This window comes from Athalia rosae, chromosome 4 (assembly GCF_917208135.1).
Source record: "Athalia rosae chromosome 4, iyAthRosa1.1, whole genome shotgun sequence".
Lineage (NCBI taxonomy): Eukaryota > Metazoa > Arthropoda > Insecta > Hymenoptera > Athaliidae > Athalia > Athalia rosae.
Window position 1 is genome coordinate 14,806,355 of NC_064029.1, and position 16,946 is coordinate 14,823,300.

At 36.8% G+C, this 16,946-nt stretch overlaps 5 protein-coding genes across 10 annotated transcripts; 2 read left to right on the forward strand and 3 right to left on the reverse strand.

The window, feature by feature from the left end:
• Positions 1-167: 167 nt before the first annotated feature.
• On the reverse strand, positions 168-3,471 carry LOC105687667. The gene is made up of 6 exons (XM_012403479.3): positions 3,330-3,471; positions 3,133-3,250; positions 2,602-2,952; positions 2,241-2,519; positions 1,814-2,118; positions 168-1,704 (listed from the first exon to the last, which is right to left on the reverse strand). Exons 1-6 carry the CDS (start codon positions 3,425-3,427, stop codon positions 855-857), a joined length of 2,001 nt encoding a protein of 666 aa, XP_012258902.2. The 5' UTR covers positions 3,428-3,471; the 3' UTR covers positions 168-854.
• A 958-nt stretch (positions 3,472-4,429) lies between these two features.
• LOC105687644 (26S proteasome regulatory subunit 8) lies at positions 4,430-6,374 on the forward strand. The gene is made up of 6 exons (XM_012403447.3): positions 4,430-4,572; positions 4,644-4,788; positions 4,922-5,332; positions 5,407-5,633; positions 5,701-5,976; positions 6,084-6,374. The coding sequence occupies exons 1-6, from the start codon at positions 4,555-4,557 to the stop codon at positions 6,222-6,224; spliced, it is 1,218 nt and encodes a 405-aa protein (XP_012258870.1). The 5' UTR covers positions 4,430-4,554; the 3' UTR covers positions 6,225-6,374.
• A 158-nt stretch (positions 6,375-6,532) lies between these two features.
• LOC105687642 (tudor domain-containing protein 7A-like) lies at positions 6,533-12,445 on the reverse strand. Of its 5 annotated transcripts, none has more exons than XM_048654333.1 (17): positions 12,261-12,445; positions 11,479-11,557; positions 11,286-11,396; positions 10,969-11,183; positions 10,774-10,889; positions 10,420-10,690; positions 10,194-10,349; positions 9,742-10,089; positions 9,472-9,639; positions 9,143-9,400; positions 8,836-9,078; positions 8,402-8,761; positions 8,078-8,301; positions 7,744-7,960; positions 7,498-7,613; positions 7,260-7,411; positions 6,533-7,169 (listed from the first exon to the last, which is right to left on the reverse strand). In XM_048654333.1, exons 3-17 carry the CDS (start codon positions 11,374-11,376, stop codon positions 6,940-6,942), a joined length of 3,165 nt encoding a protein of 1,054 aa, XP_048510290.1. In that variant the 5' UTR covers positions 11,377-11,396; positions 11,479-11,557; positions 12,261-12,445; the 3' UTR covers positions 6,533-6,939. The 5 variants fall into 5 exon arrangements, with proteins under 5 accessions (XP_048510290.1, XP_048510291.1, XP_012258867.2 ...); XM_048654334.1 differs by lacking the exon at positions 12,261-12,445 and adding an exon at positions 11,949-12,059; XM_012403444.3 differs by having other exon boundaries at positions 11,286-11,557; positions 12,261-12,441.
• Positions 12,446-12,525: 80 nt separating this feature from the next.
• Positions 12,526-15,318, forward strand: LOC105687646 (ras-related protein Rab-8A). Of its 2 annotated transcripts, XM_012403449.3 has the most exons (5): positions 12,526-13,146; positions 13,443-13,503; positions 13,638-13,983; positions 14,164-14,166; positions 14,452-15,318. In XM_012403449.3, the coding sequence occupies exons 1-5, from the start codon at positions 13,023-13,025 to the stop codon at positions 14,548-14,550; spliced, it is 633 nt and encodes a 210-aa protein (XP_012258872.1). In that variant the 5' UTR covers positions 12,526-13,022; the 3' UTR covers positions 14,551-15,318. The 2 variants fall into 2 exon arrangements, with proteins under 2 accessions (XP_012258872.1, XP_012258873.1); XM_012403450.3 differs by lacking the exon at positions 14,164-14,166.
• On the reverse strand, positions 15,185-16,321 carry LOC105687645 (myomegalin-like). Its single transcript, XM_012403448.3, has 3 exons — positions 16,183-16,321; positions 15,711-16,090; positions 15,185-15,618 (listed from the first exon to the last, which is right to left on the reverse strand). The coding sequence occupies exons 1-3, from the start codon at positions 16,270-16,272 to the stop codon at positions 15,438-15,440; spliced, it is 651 nt and encodes a 216-aa protein (XP_012258871.1). The 5' UTR covers positions 16,273-16,321; the 3' UTR covers positions 15,185-15,437.
• Between the last annotated feature and the right edge of the window lie 625 nt (positions 16,322-16,946).

The window sequence follows — 16,946 nt, forward strand, 5'->3', positions numbered from 1 at the left end:
TATGGGTCATACAGATCTTCTACTTTGTCGAAAAATCGGTAGATATTTAGACGATTTCCTACTCTCTTCTGAACACCTTGAAGGCGTATACCATTGAGCTTTCTTATCGTTTCAAAATTTATTTTATTTATTTAGAAGCTTCGGGAAAGTAAATGTTTGAAAAGAAATAAAAAATACATGTTTTACTTGATACTAGCAGTATTGTTGAATACATTTTGCTTTTGCATAATAAAGAGAACGGTTTTAACTAACAACAAATATTACTTATTCTAGTTTCATAAACGAAATTATATAACAAATAAAGTTTGAAAATTTTATCATGTTCTCTTAGTTATATTAGCGGCAAACACATGCTTGAGCAAGTTACTGAAAATTATGTTCAATTTTCTCTATCTATGAATAACTATCCGGACTTAAAACAATATCGACGTTACCCCAACGTTATCACATATTTCATGACATGACACAAATCCGAATTGGCATTCGCTCAAAACTAGCTCAGCTGCCGCTTTCCTAAATCAAATTAAAATATTTCTCAATTCTTAGAGTCAGTATAATAATCAATGACTCCAACAAACTTAAGTTTTCGCAAATAATTGCAAAAATTTTCTCCATAATTTCAAAATATTCCCTAAAGAGTGGCAGTTATTCAGCGAGAAATTTAAATTAATCGCAGTTAGATCACGCTTAAATGAAAGTAAATACACATCAACTCGTTGATTCAAATTGAATTGCTCAAAAACTAAAATGAATAAGACATGGATGAATAATCGGTCTATCTAAACTCTGCAATTATCTAGATTAAAAACAATGAATTCAATCAAATATTAGTCTACTTTGAACAGTTATCCAGTTCAACGTAGAAGTGTAGTGCACAGCACTATCATATTAAAGACTAAAGATCCACACAACAAGACAGGTAACCAAATAGGACTAGTTAGGACTGTGGTGTGAATTGTCTGCCTCGGTATTTCTTGAACATCTCTACTATCGCTATTATTACTTGTGACCTGAGTCACCTGACTTCGCGAATGTTGATCTGTTTGATGCAAATTTTGTAGCAAAGGCATACTCTGGTGGTTTACCGTGGTTTTTGTAGGAACTTTTGAAAACTGTCTATTGACTGGACTGTCCGGTCTTTGAAATGAAAATGCAGACCCTTGGCGACAGCAAGAATTTAGTGAATTCGCACTGAGATGTCTCGACATATGACAACATTGTGTCATGTCAGAGACTACGGAATATCGATCATAGTCATTGTAAACTGAAGGTTCTCTAGAATGGACAAAGTTAGAACCAATCGAACCGAAACCAGAGCTTTGGCTAGATGATCTAGATAATGTCGGTACGTCCATACCTGCCTGCCAGTAGCCACCAGCTACCCAAGACGATTGCGTAACAGATTTGAGCTTGGGGGGACTGAGGACGAATTTTCTATTTGGTGATTTGTTCAATTTCGTAAACAAATCAGGGCTTGCGCTATCATACACTTTGGTTTGAAATATTTCCGGAATCTTTGATATCTGTTTGCGATTACTATTACTCAGAGATAGTGTGCTCAGTGTACTCAGACTTTCGTTTAAAGATGTTTTATCGTCAAACGATCGATATGACAAACTATTTGAACTATAAGGATTCTGATTCTGTTTCATGCAATAGTTTGGAAGAGGCAGTCTGGTTCCCATAGGATCCTTATCAAACATCCTGTAAAAACAAAAAAACTTTTTACTCCAATTGTAATTACTCAAATCAAGAGACAGTGAATATCACTGCTGTGAACACAATTGAATAAAGATTTGGAATTTGTTCTTACCCAGAATTTTGCATAAATAATGTTGGTTTGATAGGCATCGGTGTTTCAACAGAAACAGGTGTCATTAACAAATTTGTTATGTTGACAGGTGATCGGCAGTGTTTGATATTTGGATTATCATTTTCAATAGCTTTCTCCGCCATACACGACGCCATCGTTGCTGCTCTCGGAATGGGCGGTATTGCTTGGAGCTTCTTATTTTTGGGTGATTCTAGTTTCTTCAAAGATACAATCGGCTTCATTCCAACGGTAAATGAACTCAATCTCACATTCATTAGACCAATAATTACAGTTAATCCCACCATCTGTAAATTTATGATATTCAATGCATTTTAGCTAGTTTATTGACAAGGATCATCGTTGTCATCCTTTGTAAATTGGCAAAACCGAACTAGCATGTTAGCATATAAACAAGAGGTGGACTTACCACATGATGTTGTGTTACGAACTCGATTGCAAACCATGCATTCTGTAGATGAATTTTCAATAGTTTCAGTTCTTTGAATGGCAACAGGAGGATTATGAAGACCCAAAAAAATGCTGCCACCATATCGAGGCCCTGTTTATTAGGCGGGCTTGCCAGACACGCACCTAACTGTAGTAGCATTCCTACAATTGGAAGTGGCCAGAACGCAAAGTCATAAAGCAGAATGGAATTTAAGAGTATTAATGAAATGCGGAATATACGTTCCCACTTTTCTCCATTCTGCAAAAGGAAGATCTTCTTAGTACACAGTATTGAAATAGAAGTCCTAGAAAGATATTGGATTTAAGGATTTTTCTCTTACATTGATTATGTTTTGAATCGGTTTATTCTTGAAGAATGCCATTTTGTACTGTAAAAGCCATGAGGCCTGTTTACTCAGCACTGCTTCAACAAATTTAGAACACTTTGGGCACAAACTATATTTTTCTTCTAAATGTTGTTTGAAAACATCCAGTTCTAAGTTATATTCATTGTGGTTAGAAGGTTCAAAATTTGCCAGCTCCAACATTTTCTTCTCTTCATTTTTGTTGCACTTCACACAAAGTCCATTATTACCATCCAACCGTTCTGCACTAGATAGCTTTGAGTATCGTACAAAATTCTTTGCTGGGCTTTTATATTGTTCAGGTATCTCAAAGTTGTAATCCCCATTCTGTGAAAAGTGTAAGAAAAAACATGTTTAATCAATTCAATCTAATAGAAGTGTAAGAACTAAAGACCGTATGTATAAATTTATTGCCTTTGATCAAAAATTTGGAGGCTTTTGGTTTGTAACTAATGAAAAAATGAAGAAAACTTAGGCTATTATCTGACAATCTTCGCTACTAGGTACCTTAGTAAATCCATTATGCTGTTCACAAAAAGAGCAGAGCCACCAGTCACGTTGTTGTCTATAAATTTTTGAGTCATTATTGCAGAACCAGCAATTCACTTTGACAGGCCATCTGTTCCTGGGAACATTTCAATTGGAGCATTATATATACATCAAGGAGAATACAATGAATCGAACATTGCTGTATTCAGACTCACTTCAACTTTTGGGCAACAGTGACAAAAGTGATTATTGTTGTCACAAATGCGACAGCAACCGATGTAAAATTAAGTACAAAATTTTGTTCAAGATCCATCTTTTAGATTATTTTGTTTAACTCAGAAATAAGTAGAAAAAATTTTGAAACAGTGTCGAGTTTCGGACGGAATAACCTCTTGATGGATGCTATATTGATGCCATATCTCCCGCCAAGAAACTACCACATCCCTCAGGATCTACAGGCCGTTACAAATTCTGTCGACTTTCGCTATTTAACAAGCACGAAGCACATGAGATCATCGACGTAAGCGCACGTGTAGAGACCTTTGGTCAGATTAATGCAATATAGAATGATTGCTAAAAGCTTTCATCTTGATTAGAAGATATTTATTTCACGATTATTATTATTATTCATTAATTTAGTTAAGTATATCACATGTCGAGAATGTAGTACATTGGGGTTTACGGTTATGCATTGATTTCATTATAGCCTATTTTGACAGGCACAATTGAAACAAAAATAATCGAAAGTACAACTCTTTTGATAGAAGACACTTGTTGCGAAGGATATGCGGTTGTTAATCAGTATTCCAAAACATTGTTAAACGCGTATTTTTTTTTCACTAATTTATCGCTAACGGTGGCTATCGTAAGAATAGGTTTCACGTGCGTTTACCAGGAAAATGTGAACTAGCGGCTTCTGATTTTAAGTCAGATACGAGTTTATATTGCTAATACTTGAATCCTTCATAAAACGTAACACCAGTTCAACTTTATGAACTTCGTATGTCTTGGTCACGACCGTGTCAAAATTCAGTATTTATTTAAAAATTTGTCGCCAATCTGCTCTAAAGTTTCACAACTTATGGAGGTAAAACGGCAAACATGGTCACAGAGAGCATGGTCCATTCTCGCTCGTATTTCGAGTCACCACAAAACCTAGCGGATATTTTTGTAAATATTGCAGCAGTAGGATGCGTTCGTATTCGATGCAACTTCAAGCTCTTTGATTTGACATATGTATGTTCTAGGGAATTTCGACTCCATGGTACACGCAGTGACAAGCGGTTTCTATTCTGTGATTCTGCCTTCGTGCTTTCGCTTAGCCGGAGAGCAGAGAGTTATCAATATTTTTCTCACTTTTTAATAAACACTTGAGCCTTTAAGGTTCGGGGAACATCCATTTCATTCATCGAACAATTGTACCCAATTTTCGAGCGCAAAATGACGCTCACAACTAAGGTATGTGTAATAATTTTTTAACCTGTTACTCTGTTAGAACGAACTAAACTACTTTACTGTTGCTACTTCAGATGGAAATCGACGAAAAAAATATGAAGGGTGAAGGCTTTAAGCCCTACTATATTACGAAAATCGAAGAATTGCAACTAATAGTTGCTGAAAAAAGCCAAAACCTTCGCCGTCTCCAGGCTCAGCGCAATGAGCTCAATGCCAAAGGTTTGTAACCCAACTTTGAACCTAGTTAAAATGTAGTTTTCATAAACATTCTAGTATGGACAAGAACTATTGTCTAGTCTCATTGTGGCCCATTGAGTAGATGAAATCAATTGATTTCTACATTGAATTATAGTTCGCATGTTACGTGAAGAACTGCAACTTCTTCAAGAACAAGGATCATATGTCGGAGAGGTAGTGAAGCCTATGGATAAAAAAAAAGTATTGGTGAAAGTCCATCCAGAGGGAAAATTTGTTGTCGATTTAGACAAGAACATTGACATAAATGATGTTACACCTAACTCCCGAGTTGCTTTGCGTAATGAAAGTTATACACTGCACAAAATTTTACCAAACAAAGTCGATCCATTAGTGTCGCTCATGATGGTTGAAAAGGTTCCTGACTCCACCTATGAAATGGTCGGTGGTCTTGACAAGCAGATCAAGGAAATCAAGGAAGTAATCGAACTTCCTGTTAAACATCCTGAACTATTTGATGCTCTGGGTATTGCACAACCCAAAGGAGTGTTACTGTATGGCCCACCGGGTAAGTCAAAAGTTGGAGAAGAAATAATGCCCATCGATAAATTGTTAATAATCTCATGGTCATGTATCCTTCAGGTACCGGTAAAACTCTATTAGCTCGAGCAGTTGCTCATCACACTGAATGCACATTTATCAGAGTTTCTGGTTCTGAGCTAGTCCAGAAATTTATAGGTGAAGGATCTCGCATGGTCCGAGAGCTTTTTGTGATGGCTAGAGAACACGCGCCATCTATAATTTTTATGGATGAAATTGACTCCATTGGTAGCTCGCGAATTGAATCTGGGTCTGGTGGAGATAGTGAGGTATTTATGTTCTAATCTGAAAATTTTCAAATGTCTAGCTTGTACACAATCAGAGTCTTTCCCTCAGGTTCAACGAACAATGTTGGAACTTCTAAATCAATTGGATGGTTTTGAGGCCACCAAGAATATAAAAGTGATAATGGCAACAAACAGGATCGATATCTTAGACCAAGCATTATTACGTCCTGGTCGCATTGATCGTAAAATAGAATTTCCGCCACCAAACGAAGAAGCTAGACTTGACATTCTTAAAATTCATTCACGGAAAATGAATTTAACTCGCGGCATAAACTTGAGGAAAATTGCTGAGCTCATGCCTGGTGCTTCTGGTGCAGAAGTTAAAGTAAATTTTCCGTTTGTTATCTCCAATGAATAATGATACCTGTATTCCTCCACTTGCTGTGCAGATTTTTTAGAATCAGTTACTATGAATAAATTTGATTATTACAGGGTGTTTGTACTGAGGCTGGTATGTATGCTCTCAGAGAACGTCGGGTCCATGTTACCCAGGAGGATTTCGAAATGGCCGTAGCCAAGGTGATGCAGAAAGATTCAGAGAAGAATATGTCGATCAAAAAATTATGGAAGTAGATGAGCTTTGAGAAATTCAAATCATCCACTTTCATTTTTCTCTTTCTGTATACGACAATATGTCCAAAAGATACTGTTATAAAAATATCACAGCTGTAAAGAACTGTAAGTTTGAAGTATGTTCAATATTAAATTAAATTCACAACGTAATTTTCACTGAACATAAAAGTTATTAATACCTGTAACCAAACAATAAAAATTAATGCATCTGTGAAATTTCACTCCCAACAAGGGACAAAATCGAACTTTTGATAAAGGGTGCTCTACTGAATGCTGGGCGCAAATTGACGCTCAACAATTTTTCCGAGTTCTCATAACAATAATTATATTTTGTCAACAGTATACATATTTTTTATAAAAATTATTTTCAAAAAGCAATAACTCTTCTCATATTACTTATGGTAACAATAAGTACAAAAATAAATTCAATAAAAGTAAGTAAGGCTTATTCTAGATTAACATTATCCAGTTCTTTTGATCGATGATGATTATATTGGTAACAGGGTAGCAGTTTCCTAATTCTAACTTCCTGCCCTTCGAAGGAGACAATACCAAAAGAAGAAACAAGGTAGGAACAAAAACATATGGAATGATTGGAAAAAAGCACAGAATATATGTATCAGTCTCATCCATCAATGTCTGACTAATGCGTACGATAAATAAAACAAGGACGAGATGTTCATTGTTGAAGCTCAGTTTTACGCGTTAAATATTCTTAACATTGCTCAACAGCAATCGCACGTCCTTCTATCATTAAAACTTTGTCGACATGGACGTCCGTCGCACCGCTTACGTCAATCAATTGCAAGCTCAGAACGGAGTGATCAGCGTGTAGGGGGTCTAGACGAGAGTCTATAACAATGGAAACAAAGTCTTTGTTGACTACAAGTTGCTGGAATCGCAGGCGATCTTCATCAGACCAGTTTTTCTTGATCGGTTGCACACCTGTGGAATAAAAACTTACGTTGATCTAGTTTACTAGTACCTAGGATTAGAATGGATTTATCGACTAATTTATTACAGATTTTCACTTACCTGAGAGCCTTGCCTTCATTGCTTGGTACGGTAAATCAAGAAATTGTCTATCGAGCGGCTGAAGTTGATCAAAATTGATGATGATGAAGTTGCCAAAGTCGCAAAAGTATACTGAGACCATCTCATCAGTCATTACTTTATCAATGCAAGCTCTGAAAGTGGTATGATTTAAATAGGAGCATGACATTTACAATCGATAAAGTACCCAAGTAAGTTGGATTTTTTGTTAAATTTTTACCTATAGAACCACCCATCATGCTTAACAGCATATAAATTTCCCTTTCTGATTGAGTCATATGGCGGGTAGGGTCCACTGTAATTAGTGTAAACTTCATGCAGTTTTAACATCATTGTCTGAAATGACACATTGGCTATTTAAATCTCAGAATTTTCGTGTAAGTCTAAAATCATGAATCACGTGAATCGTTTTTCACCATGTGAATTGTGACTCCAGAGTATTTTTGAACTAATTTGGATACGTTACCTCAAGTTTAGCCTGATCTTGGTAGGGCTGAATGATAAAACTATCCGGACTACGAGCCGAGCTAATGTGAACGTCAAAGTAGCTACCACGATTTGGAATAACTAGTAGCTTCGGGTACTTAACGCAATTCTCCCCATCGTTTGTTAGCCCTTGTCTTGACACTGTCTTTTCCAAATTCTGCTCTGGTTGAACGTCATTTTTACTAACGTTCTCAGATCTAAACATGTGTGTAAAATAGCAGTGTTAGTTTACTCTATGAAACGTTGTTAGTTTCTTTTTTTATTCCAGGATCAGCTGCAATGAACATTCAAATGATCGAAGATGAGAAATTTACCTTTCAAGCTCTGGATCTATAGCCAAAGTATTGTTGATCGATATCAGGATATTGTTTGGTTCAAGACGTTTGAACAACTCGACAGACGGACGTGATGATTCAGAGTCTGCTCTAATGATTTTAGCAAGCACCAACTCGTTCGGAGGAGCAAGCATTCTTAGTCTTGCTACTATATCCCGATTACATGCCGATTGTTGTATGCCGTGTAGGCGTACACTCACTGCCTGGAATTCACGGGAGCATTCAATGACAAGTAGAATTGAAAAAAAAAATTTGAATTGAACGATTTATAAAATTTTTCAAACAAAGTTTTCAAAAACCTACTTGATGCGGATATTTGGCCAGAATTTTTGAGAGTTGGTCAAGTACAAGAAGATGACTAATTCTTTCAACAGTAATGCTTTTTCCTACATCAATAGCGAAGACTTTCACTTTGCTGTCAGCCAGTACATGGGTGACAATACCTCTATACCAATTGCCATCCTCTGTAGACTGAACAAAGTAGATCTTTCCATATTCAACTTCTTTCGCTTGACTCTTTTCTATGTTCTCTGCTGTTAGGCCAAAACGTACTATAGAATCCATGATATTACGGAGATACCGCCTACTGTGAGAAGAGGCATTCAAGAATACTGTTCCATCATCCATAACATGGGTTACAAAGACTTCAGATACTCGACGTTCCTGAAAATAAGAGATAATTTGTAAATTCGGGAAACTGAAATTTTTGCAATAATTTACCAGAAGTGTCAAAGTACCCGGATCAATTTTGGTTGGAGAATACCGTGTTCCATTTTGCTGAACAGAATTTCATTCAGATTCACATCAGTGTTCGATTTCGTGTCATAAAGTATAACGCTTGCCATGACTTTGTCTGCGACAGATTTGCAGCTCAGCACTTGGGCAACAAGCATCTGATCCATTAGCAGTTCTTCCAAGTAGGTATTCACCTCATCACAGTCACTGAATTCTTCAAACTCAGCAAGGCGCAACTTAACTGCCTAAACTCCAACAGTTGATTGAAACCATACGAAATTTTGATCGAAATGGAGAAGTATACATTACCTGTGCAGGGACTGTACAGAATTTTTGTTCCAGAGGATAGAGTGTGCTATAGTGTACAGAAGTTTCATCGCCATAATCGATGAAAAACACTACTGCCGTTCCAGTTGTTACTTTAAAATCGATGCATTTTACTCTCTGCCACGAATCTTCATCACAAACGGCATAATAATTTCCCACCTTGACGTTCGAAGTTGCAAGTTTATTTGCTGTAATATTGTAGTAGGTTTCCAAGTCCTTCGTCATATTCTGGAATTTCACCTAGACAAAAATATTTTCCGTGCAAATGATAATGAATGCAAATGATGATAGATAATTGATTATTCACTCACGCTGTACTCATCACTGATCAATCTGGCCCATATTTCAGTGGTGCTAATTACAGTTGTGATGCAGACGTCCCAATATTCTTCATCTGGTGGTTGTGTGACTCCAGGAACAGAATCTCTGATGGAGTTTAGCTGCATCTTATCGATTCTTGAGATAAGGTTGGCAGATACCTTTTGTTGAAAAAAAAAAAAAATTTGATTGTGTAGACCAAGAGCAATGAAAATTACTGGATACTTGAATGGACGAAAACTAAATGGAAGCAAATTAAATACCTTATCAGAGACGCCGACCTCATTCCCGGGAACATAATTGAGTATAGTGAAATTTTCATCACTCTTCTGGGATATTTCGGAATACATTTCTATATGTTTTTCCCAATTCTTTGGAAGGTTTTCGTTGTACTGATTTTTGTAGTAAATCGGTAACTGATGCTGGAAGATACCGCTATCGTGCCGAGCTATGATCTGCAATACCCGTTCTTTGATCAGATTCCTATTCATAGTCTCTGAAGGACGGCCGTTCGCGGCAAGCTCCAGGAAAGCTTTTGATGCGACTACTGTCTTTGCCTGTTCTGGTGTTGTGCTTTCTTCTGGATAACTTGTATAACTGTGAGTACCAATCTATAACGGAGAATGCAAGTACAAATTAAATATTAAAACGTACGATCCGTTTTGAAAAGTAGTTTACATTTTGGACACTAGTAGCATAGTTAATAAATTAAAACCTGGACTCGACAACTGTAGAAAGACTGTTTTTGTTGTTTGTGCAGCCACGGGACAATTCTGTAAACCGGATCTGGTAATTTCATGGACTTGGTCAAAAGTTGCAGCTCTCTACAAGGACCGTGATTATCTGAACCAGGAGATTGACCCGTTGCTGCCTTTCCAATCAGAAAAGTAAGCGTTCAGAAGAGAAACTCAAATACTGTCATCAAAAGTACGATATCTTACAGGTTTTACTGATGTCCGCAATGGAGTCGAGCTGGAAGCGAATTGTATGCCAGGAAGGAGTTTGGTTGCAGAAAGCGAAGTAGGTGTTACTGCCTCTGGCTCAGGTGGATTTATTGTTGGTTTGTACATCAATCTTTCACTAAGTGTCTTGTAGGGTTTGAGCTGCTGAAAAGGTTGTTCCTTAGAAATCTTTAACTCTGCTGGTTGTTTAATTGGCGTGGAAAACGGTGTTGGAATTGACATCAGCGGAGTGATATTGTGAGATTTTAAGCTGTGAATCAAATACGAGAAATGATGACCATAGTTAATGCCGGTGAAAAAACAGAATTGAACAGATTCCAATGAAGCACATACTTTCGTTTAACAACAGGGGTTGACTGTTGTTGGTTTCTAAGGTGCATAGTTTGCTGGGCTGGTTTGTGAGCTACCGGCGGTCTCCCTGACCTTCCCATTCTTCTGTATGCATCACCCTGTAAAACGAATTGGAAAGCAAAATCACCAAACGATCAACTGTGTAGGAATAAAAATTCACAAGTTTGAATGTCTCACTCTTCTACGTGAACGTTTCCGGGTTGATGCAGATTTTTGTCTCTGGATCATAGTGGTGAGGTGAATGGTATCTTGTGTAGGCTTTGCTGACACATTCCAGCCATCGCCCTTCCTAGTGATGATAAGCCCAGGAATATCATTCAAAAGCTCCTCAAGTGAAGTGTAGCCAAGCTTTTGATATGGAATGTTTTCTCCTAATAATTGTCTGTAGTCACCTAAACATCAGAAATTAGTAGGGAAAAATTCCAACATACATGGGAAATAATGGGCAACTCTTTAATTGCGTATTTATATGGAAAATATTCTTCAAATCTTACTATTTAGTGCTGCAAAGGACACACCCCCCTTTGCTGACAAAAGACATGCCCGCAGGTTGGATATGACTTCGTCAAACAACTTTTTATCCATTTGGACAGGTGTTTCAAATCCTTGATGGACCGTTAAGAAAACTTCTTTTTTACTTTTATTTTACGTAAAGAGCCTAATCCAAATCAAGGAGAAAAAATGTACCATCCAAGTCTTGAGTAATGAAAGCGGTGTGCCTATGAGTGTTTATATGATCAGAATGATCAAGTCGCTGTACCTCCAACTGCGAACGAAGAAAGAACTGCTGAGTTGGCTGTCACTAGTGAGCCCGCAAACTTAATACCTATGTTTTCATAATAAGCTGAGTAATGAGTTTTCAAGACTCATGAAGGATTAGGATATGTATGCCTTATATTTACTCAAGTGTTTACAGCACACAACTTCTTTTAGCCATCTGTATATTTCATATGTTGAATGGCATCATTCAACATAGCCGTGTTAATATAAAACACATTATATGCACATCAAGGTGAAGTATACATTGGAATAAGTGCATACCACAAAAGATTTAAGATAATGTATATTGAAAGTGTACGTGGAAAAATCGCGCCGACAAGATCATTGACAACAATCGCAAAATGTTTTATTCGTAAATTTCTGTATATTGTTATTACCAAGCAACGAATGGCCAAGCAGTTTAAACGTCACATACGGTAAATAAAAACCCGCATGTATCCCACGTGTCGGCTTATGTAAATTTTGAAGCAGCACATAATGATTCTTTTTTTGCTATTGTTACTAAATTCTTTTTGTTTTCATTAAAGACATTCAATATGTGACTACAATGCCCAGAAATTATCCGCAATTGCCGCTAAATATTGTAACTTTATTGTAAAATGACCAATACTGTAGTGACATTCAAATATTTACCTTGAGCAATTTATTGCATGTTCTAATGGTTCTAAACACAAGGTTCTATTACGTACCTGCTTCGTTGGTTAAGTAGTACTAATCATTCTTGAAGATTCAGCAAAAATAACGATAAAGATAACAATTCTATGAGTGAAGAGTTATGTATTAGAATTTTATAGAAAATTAAACAGAAAGAATCACACCCCATCAACAGAAACCGCGCTGCTCTTGGTTTTCACCGAATTCAAAGTAATCTTTTGTAGACATTTGTTAACGTAATACCAGCTAATGGTTTATATTACCAATGAAAGGTAATCTAGATTTGATTGTTTAACATTTTATTCACCCATTTGAGGTCTCGCCCGTGCATTTCTGTATAGAACGCTGATATCACCAGACCGTTCTACCAATATTGCAAGGGAAAATATCTAAATTTTAAAGCTAAATTCGGAGTCAGGGTCGACAAACTGGAGGGTATAAAATTTCACTGTGAAGTTGAAGTGGCTGTCATCGCTTCCCTGTGACAGATGTTTTATGTGATTAATATTCTTTGTTAATTTGCGGGCAGACGAGATCTGCGATAATATAAGCTGTAGTTGAATATTGGTAGCTGTTATAGACAACTGGGCCGAGTAACTCGGTTACTATTATCCCTTGATAAATGCGTGGCATCTACGGTGGATAGATTTCCGGGAAGACTCGTATACGGGTATAACAACCAGCTGTCTTGACCACCACCAGATCTACCACCACCACCACACGAAGACGAAACATCCGGGCACGGCGAATCAAATAGTGTAGATAGTTTGTGATTGAATAATATTGTAATAATTAAAATGGCAAAGACCTATGACTATTTATTTAAATTGCTACTAATCGGAGATTCGGGCGTAGGCAAGACTTGTGTGTTGTTCAGATTTTCGGAGGATGCTTTCAACACGACCTTCATATCCACGATCGGTATGTATATACTATATACACACGTATCTAAAATCTTTGCTTGTGTACCTACTATACTCTTATCAAACTTTTTCTCCTCGTTTTATATTTCATACTTACACGGATGTGTATTTTCCCCTATGACTCCTCTTCAATTATTTCCTACCAAGGGTGTGTCTCAAGACTCTAAGTCTTCTTTGACATTAATCTTATTCACCATGAAACAAAGAGTACATTGTGTCATCTATAATTATCTCAAAACTACTTCAAGAGCAACTCGAATGCCAACCGTTTACTTCATGCATTCCTCATTTTAGGCATAGACTTCAAGATCAGGACTATCGAGCTGGACAGCAAGAAAGTAAAGCTACAGATATGGTGAGTTTGATAATATCTTCTGCTACCTCCCTCTCGCTTTTGTCCTCATGGGTATCATTTCCAATTGATAAACTACTGCAGTTGTGATTAAAGTTTTTGAGTTGTTGACACATGTGTTTTTGTTATTCTCATAGGGACACAGCGGGGCAAGAACGGTTTAGAACGATAACAACGGCATATTACCGTGGAGCAATGGGTATAATGTTGGTTTATGATGTGAACAATGAAAGAAGTTTTGAAAATATAAAGAACTGGATTCGTAACATCGAAGAAAATGCATCAGCTGATGTTGAAAAAATGCTTTTGGGTAACAAATGCGACCTAGCAGACAGGAGGCAGGTCTCAAAAGAAAGAGGAGAACAATTGGCTGTTGAATATGGTATTAAATTTATGGAAACCTCGGCCAAGGCTAGTATTAATGTTGAGGAGGCTTTCTATACCTTGGCTCGTGATATTAAGGCCAAAACAGAAAAAAAATTGGTAAGTTTGATCTAATGAAACCCTCAATGCTTAAACATTAGTCGTAGAAGTTGCAGAAATATGGACTGTGAGTCCTGTTCCATTTGTATGATATCATACTTTATAATATGTGTATATTAATAATGTTTCTCTGTTTCCCATGTCTCTTTCTCTCTGTACGGTGCGGGTCTATATTGGCAGAAGGTAACTCTAGCTCTATTCTGTCTCCTATAATTTTAACCCCTAACATTTTTCTCACAATTTGATGCTTTGAATAATCTCACCCAATTCAAATGATTCTTACTGATTTGTATATAATAATTTGTACCTCAATGTGCATAAACATAAGTCACCAATAGAAGTTTGATGTTTCTCACTAATATATGTGTTAACATACTTATAAATTGATCTGTTGGACTTATCGCTAGAGATCATATTCGAGGTAACTACAAAATCCTTGTCCTCATCTTTAATTTCTCTGTTCAACAGGAGGCATCCAATCCAACCAAGTCGAGTGGTCATCCGTTGAGAGCTTCAGAGATATCGAGAAAGCCACCAGTCTGGCTCGCTCGTTGTTCCATACTTTGACCCACCAAGCCACAAGCACAGTTTATCGAGGCTCATTCATGTACTTCTATCATCAATTTACGTTATTTTTGTCGAACAAAATTAACGTTCAACGAGGCTACACGCTTGCTCGATATTGCACTCCGACATTTTATTCTTTGACAACAAAAACTTGTTTCATCATTTGGGTGGTGTTTTTTATAAATTATTAATTGTAAATCCTTTTACTGACCGAAGGATCAGGGAAAAAACGACCAACTTACATTCTGTTATTCCCCCACACATTCAAATTGAAACTTTCAAGAGCATGAGACTCGTGTACAATGTGTTATACTTATTCGTTTATCTTATTTTATTATTATTATTTTTTTTCTCCTTGCCTTTGTGCCCGCACTGTGATTGCTCCTGAAGACCATAGTTTTGGTAAAGTTATACTATTTGTTGAAGATTTGATATGCTATCATTAAATTTGCCCTCGATTCTTAAGCTACTCTCGTATCTCTTGTCCTCGAATTTCATCAGTTCGTGTACAGTGACAAAGGCATCAAAGAAATCCGCGCATGGAACGAAAGTATTCATGCATTAGCAAATTATTTAGGTAACCGGGAGATTTTATGCTGTGTAACTGTGGGTGGGGATTTATGTACAGAGTAACTATAGAAGAAGTCATTTATTGCTTATTGTTGTCACAGCTTCTTACATATTCTTATCGATCTTCGCATTTTAATCTTTTGATTCGGTTCGACAGATTTGAATATACATACGATAATACATTTTATATTAATCCTATGTGTGTGTTCGTTGACAAAGCCCTCTCTTTCCAATCCTGCTTATATTTTCGAAAAAATTCACGAAGTCGGAATCGGCGAAACGCCTACACAATACTCAACGATCCATATTCGACGAAATCAATATTGAAATGGGGAAACTGTATCCAATTTGTTCTCCAACTCCTCAATTCTCATTTTGAGTTTTTGTTGTATGCCGTGTGCACACATCCCTGCAGCCTGGAGTCGCCCGTTAAGTTTATTTGTATTTTCTAAAGATTTTTGTAACTCTTCAAGCTCCTGGCGTAGCTTTGGAAATTCACTGAAATTAAATTGACTTTTATTGATATTTATATATGAATGAAACAGCATTATTCATGTTCAACTGTAAATTACAAATATCCTAATATGCACCTATTAGCAGCGTTTACGACCAATAATACTTTATTTTTCAATTGTGTCAAGGTATCTTGAAGTGGTTCTCTGTTTGCATTTATAGTCTCAAATTCGTGAATCTTCTGTTGCAGTATCATGTTTTCTAACTGTAAATTTTTTGTTTGTTGAAGAAGAGAGTCCCTCTCTCTTAGAACAGTTTCTGAATGCATGTTCGATTGTACTTGCTGGCATCTATTTAAAGTTTTTTCTTCTTCCCAGTGCCTCATCGCTGTCATAGCTACATCTAATTGGCTTTGCATCAATGCGATATCTCGTCTGGCCTCTTCATTTCTTCGTTCCATTTCATATAGGGACTGCCGTGCCTGTGCAAGCTGCTGCTGAGTTTCTTCTAAGCTCTTCTATTTCGAAAATAAATGAGATCATTTAATATGAATATTGATTTTACAATGCAATATAAAAATTTGGAAATTAAATAATACATTAGTAGCACCGTTTTCAACTGCAATTCGATCAATTTGTTGCGTATAGTAGATTCTAATCTTGCAAAATCAATTGCAGCTTCATCCTGAATAATTTCCATTTCTAAAAATGTTCAGTAGCAATTTGAAATCTTGAAATATATTTTTTTGAATTACGCTCTACAGCGGTATCCCTTCATCAATTTTATATGCGGGTTTGGAATGCGGCAAGGTTCTGGCCTTGAGGAGACTATCTCCTAGTGTGTAGTAGCCTTCTCGGATCAGCCGCTTAATTGCCAAAAGCGTACTATTGTCAGGGATGAGGTCATCTCAAAGAATGAAATCTTTCTCTCCTACATTCACGGTTACGCGATCATTCGATCACGTCTATCTAGACATCGTAATGCGCATCATATGGACCAAGGTTTACATATGCATACGGATTTACATGGTATTTTTTTTCGATGTAACCGACGAGCTCCATAATCAAGAAATACCTGACGATATTATTCTATCTGAAAAAAAAAATTTAGAAATTCATTGTCAACATGATAATCAACTCAGCAGTGCAAACCCTGGCCTTAGCAGATAAAGTCGAGCTAAGTCGGATCACCTGCTTTGTTTGATTTATTGTTAGTTTGTCTCGTTTTTCCCTATACATACATATGTATGTGTAGTAAAAGGAAAATCTTCTAACCAGAAAAGATCTAGTACAGGCATTCTCCGTGTTTTTCAGACAGCGTCAACTGTCAAGTGTGCCTAGTGCAGACCACGGAGGGATGGGGGTTAAGTTAGG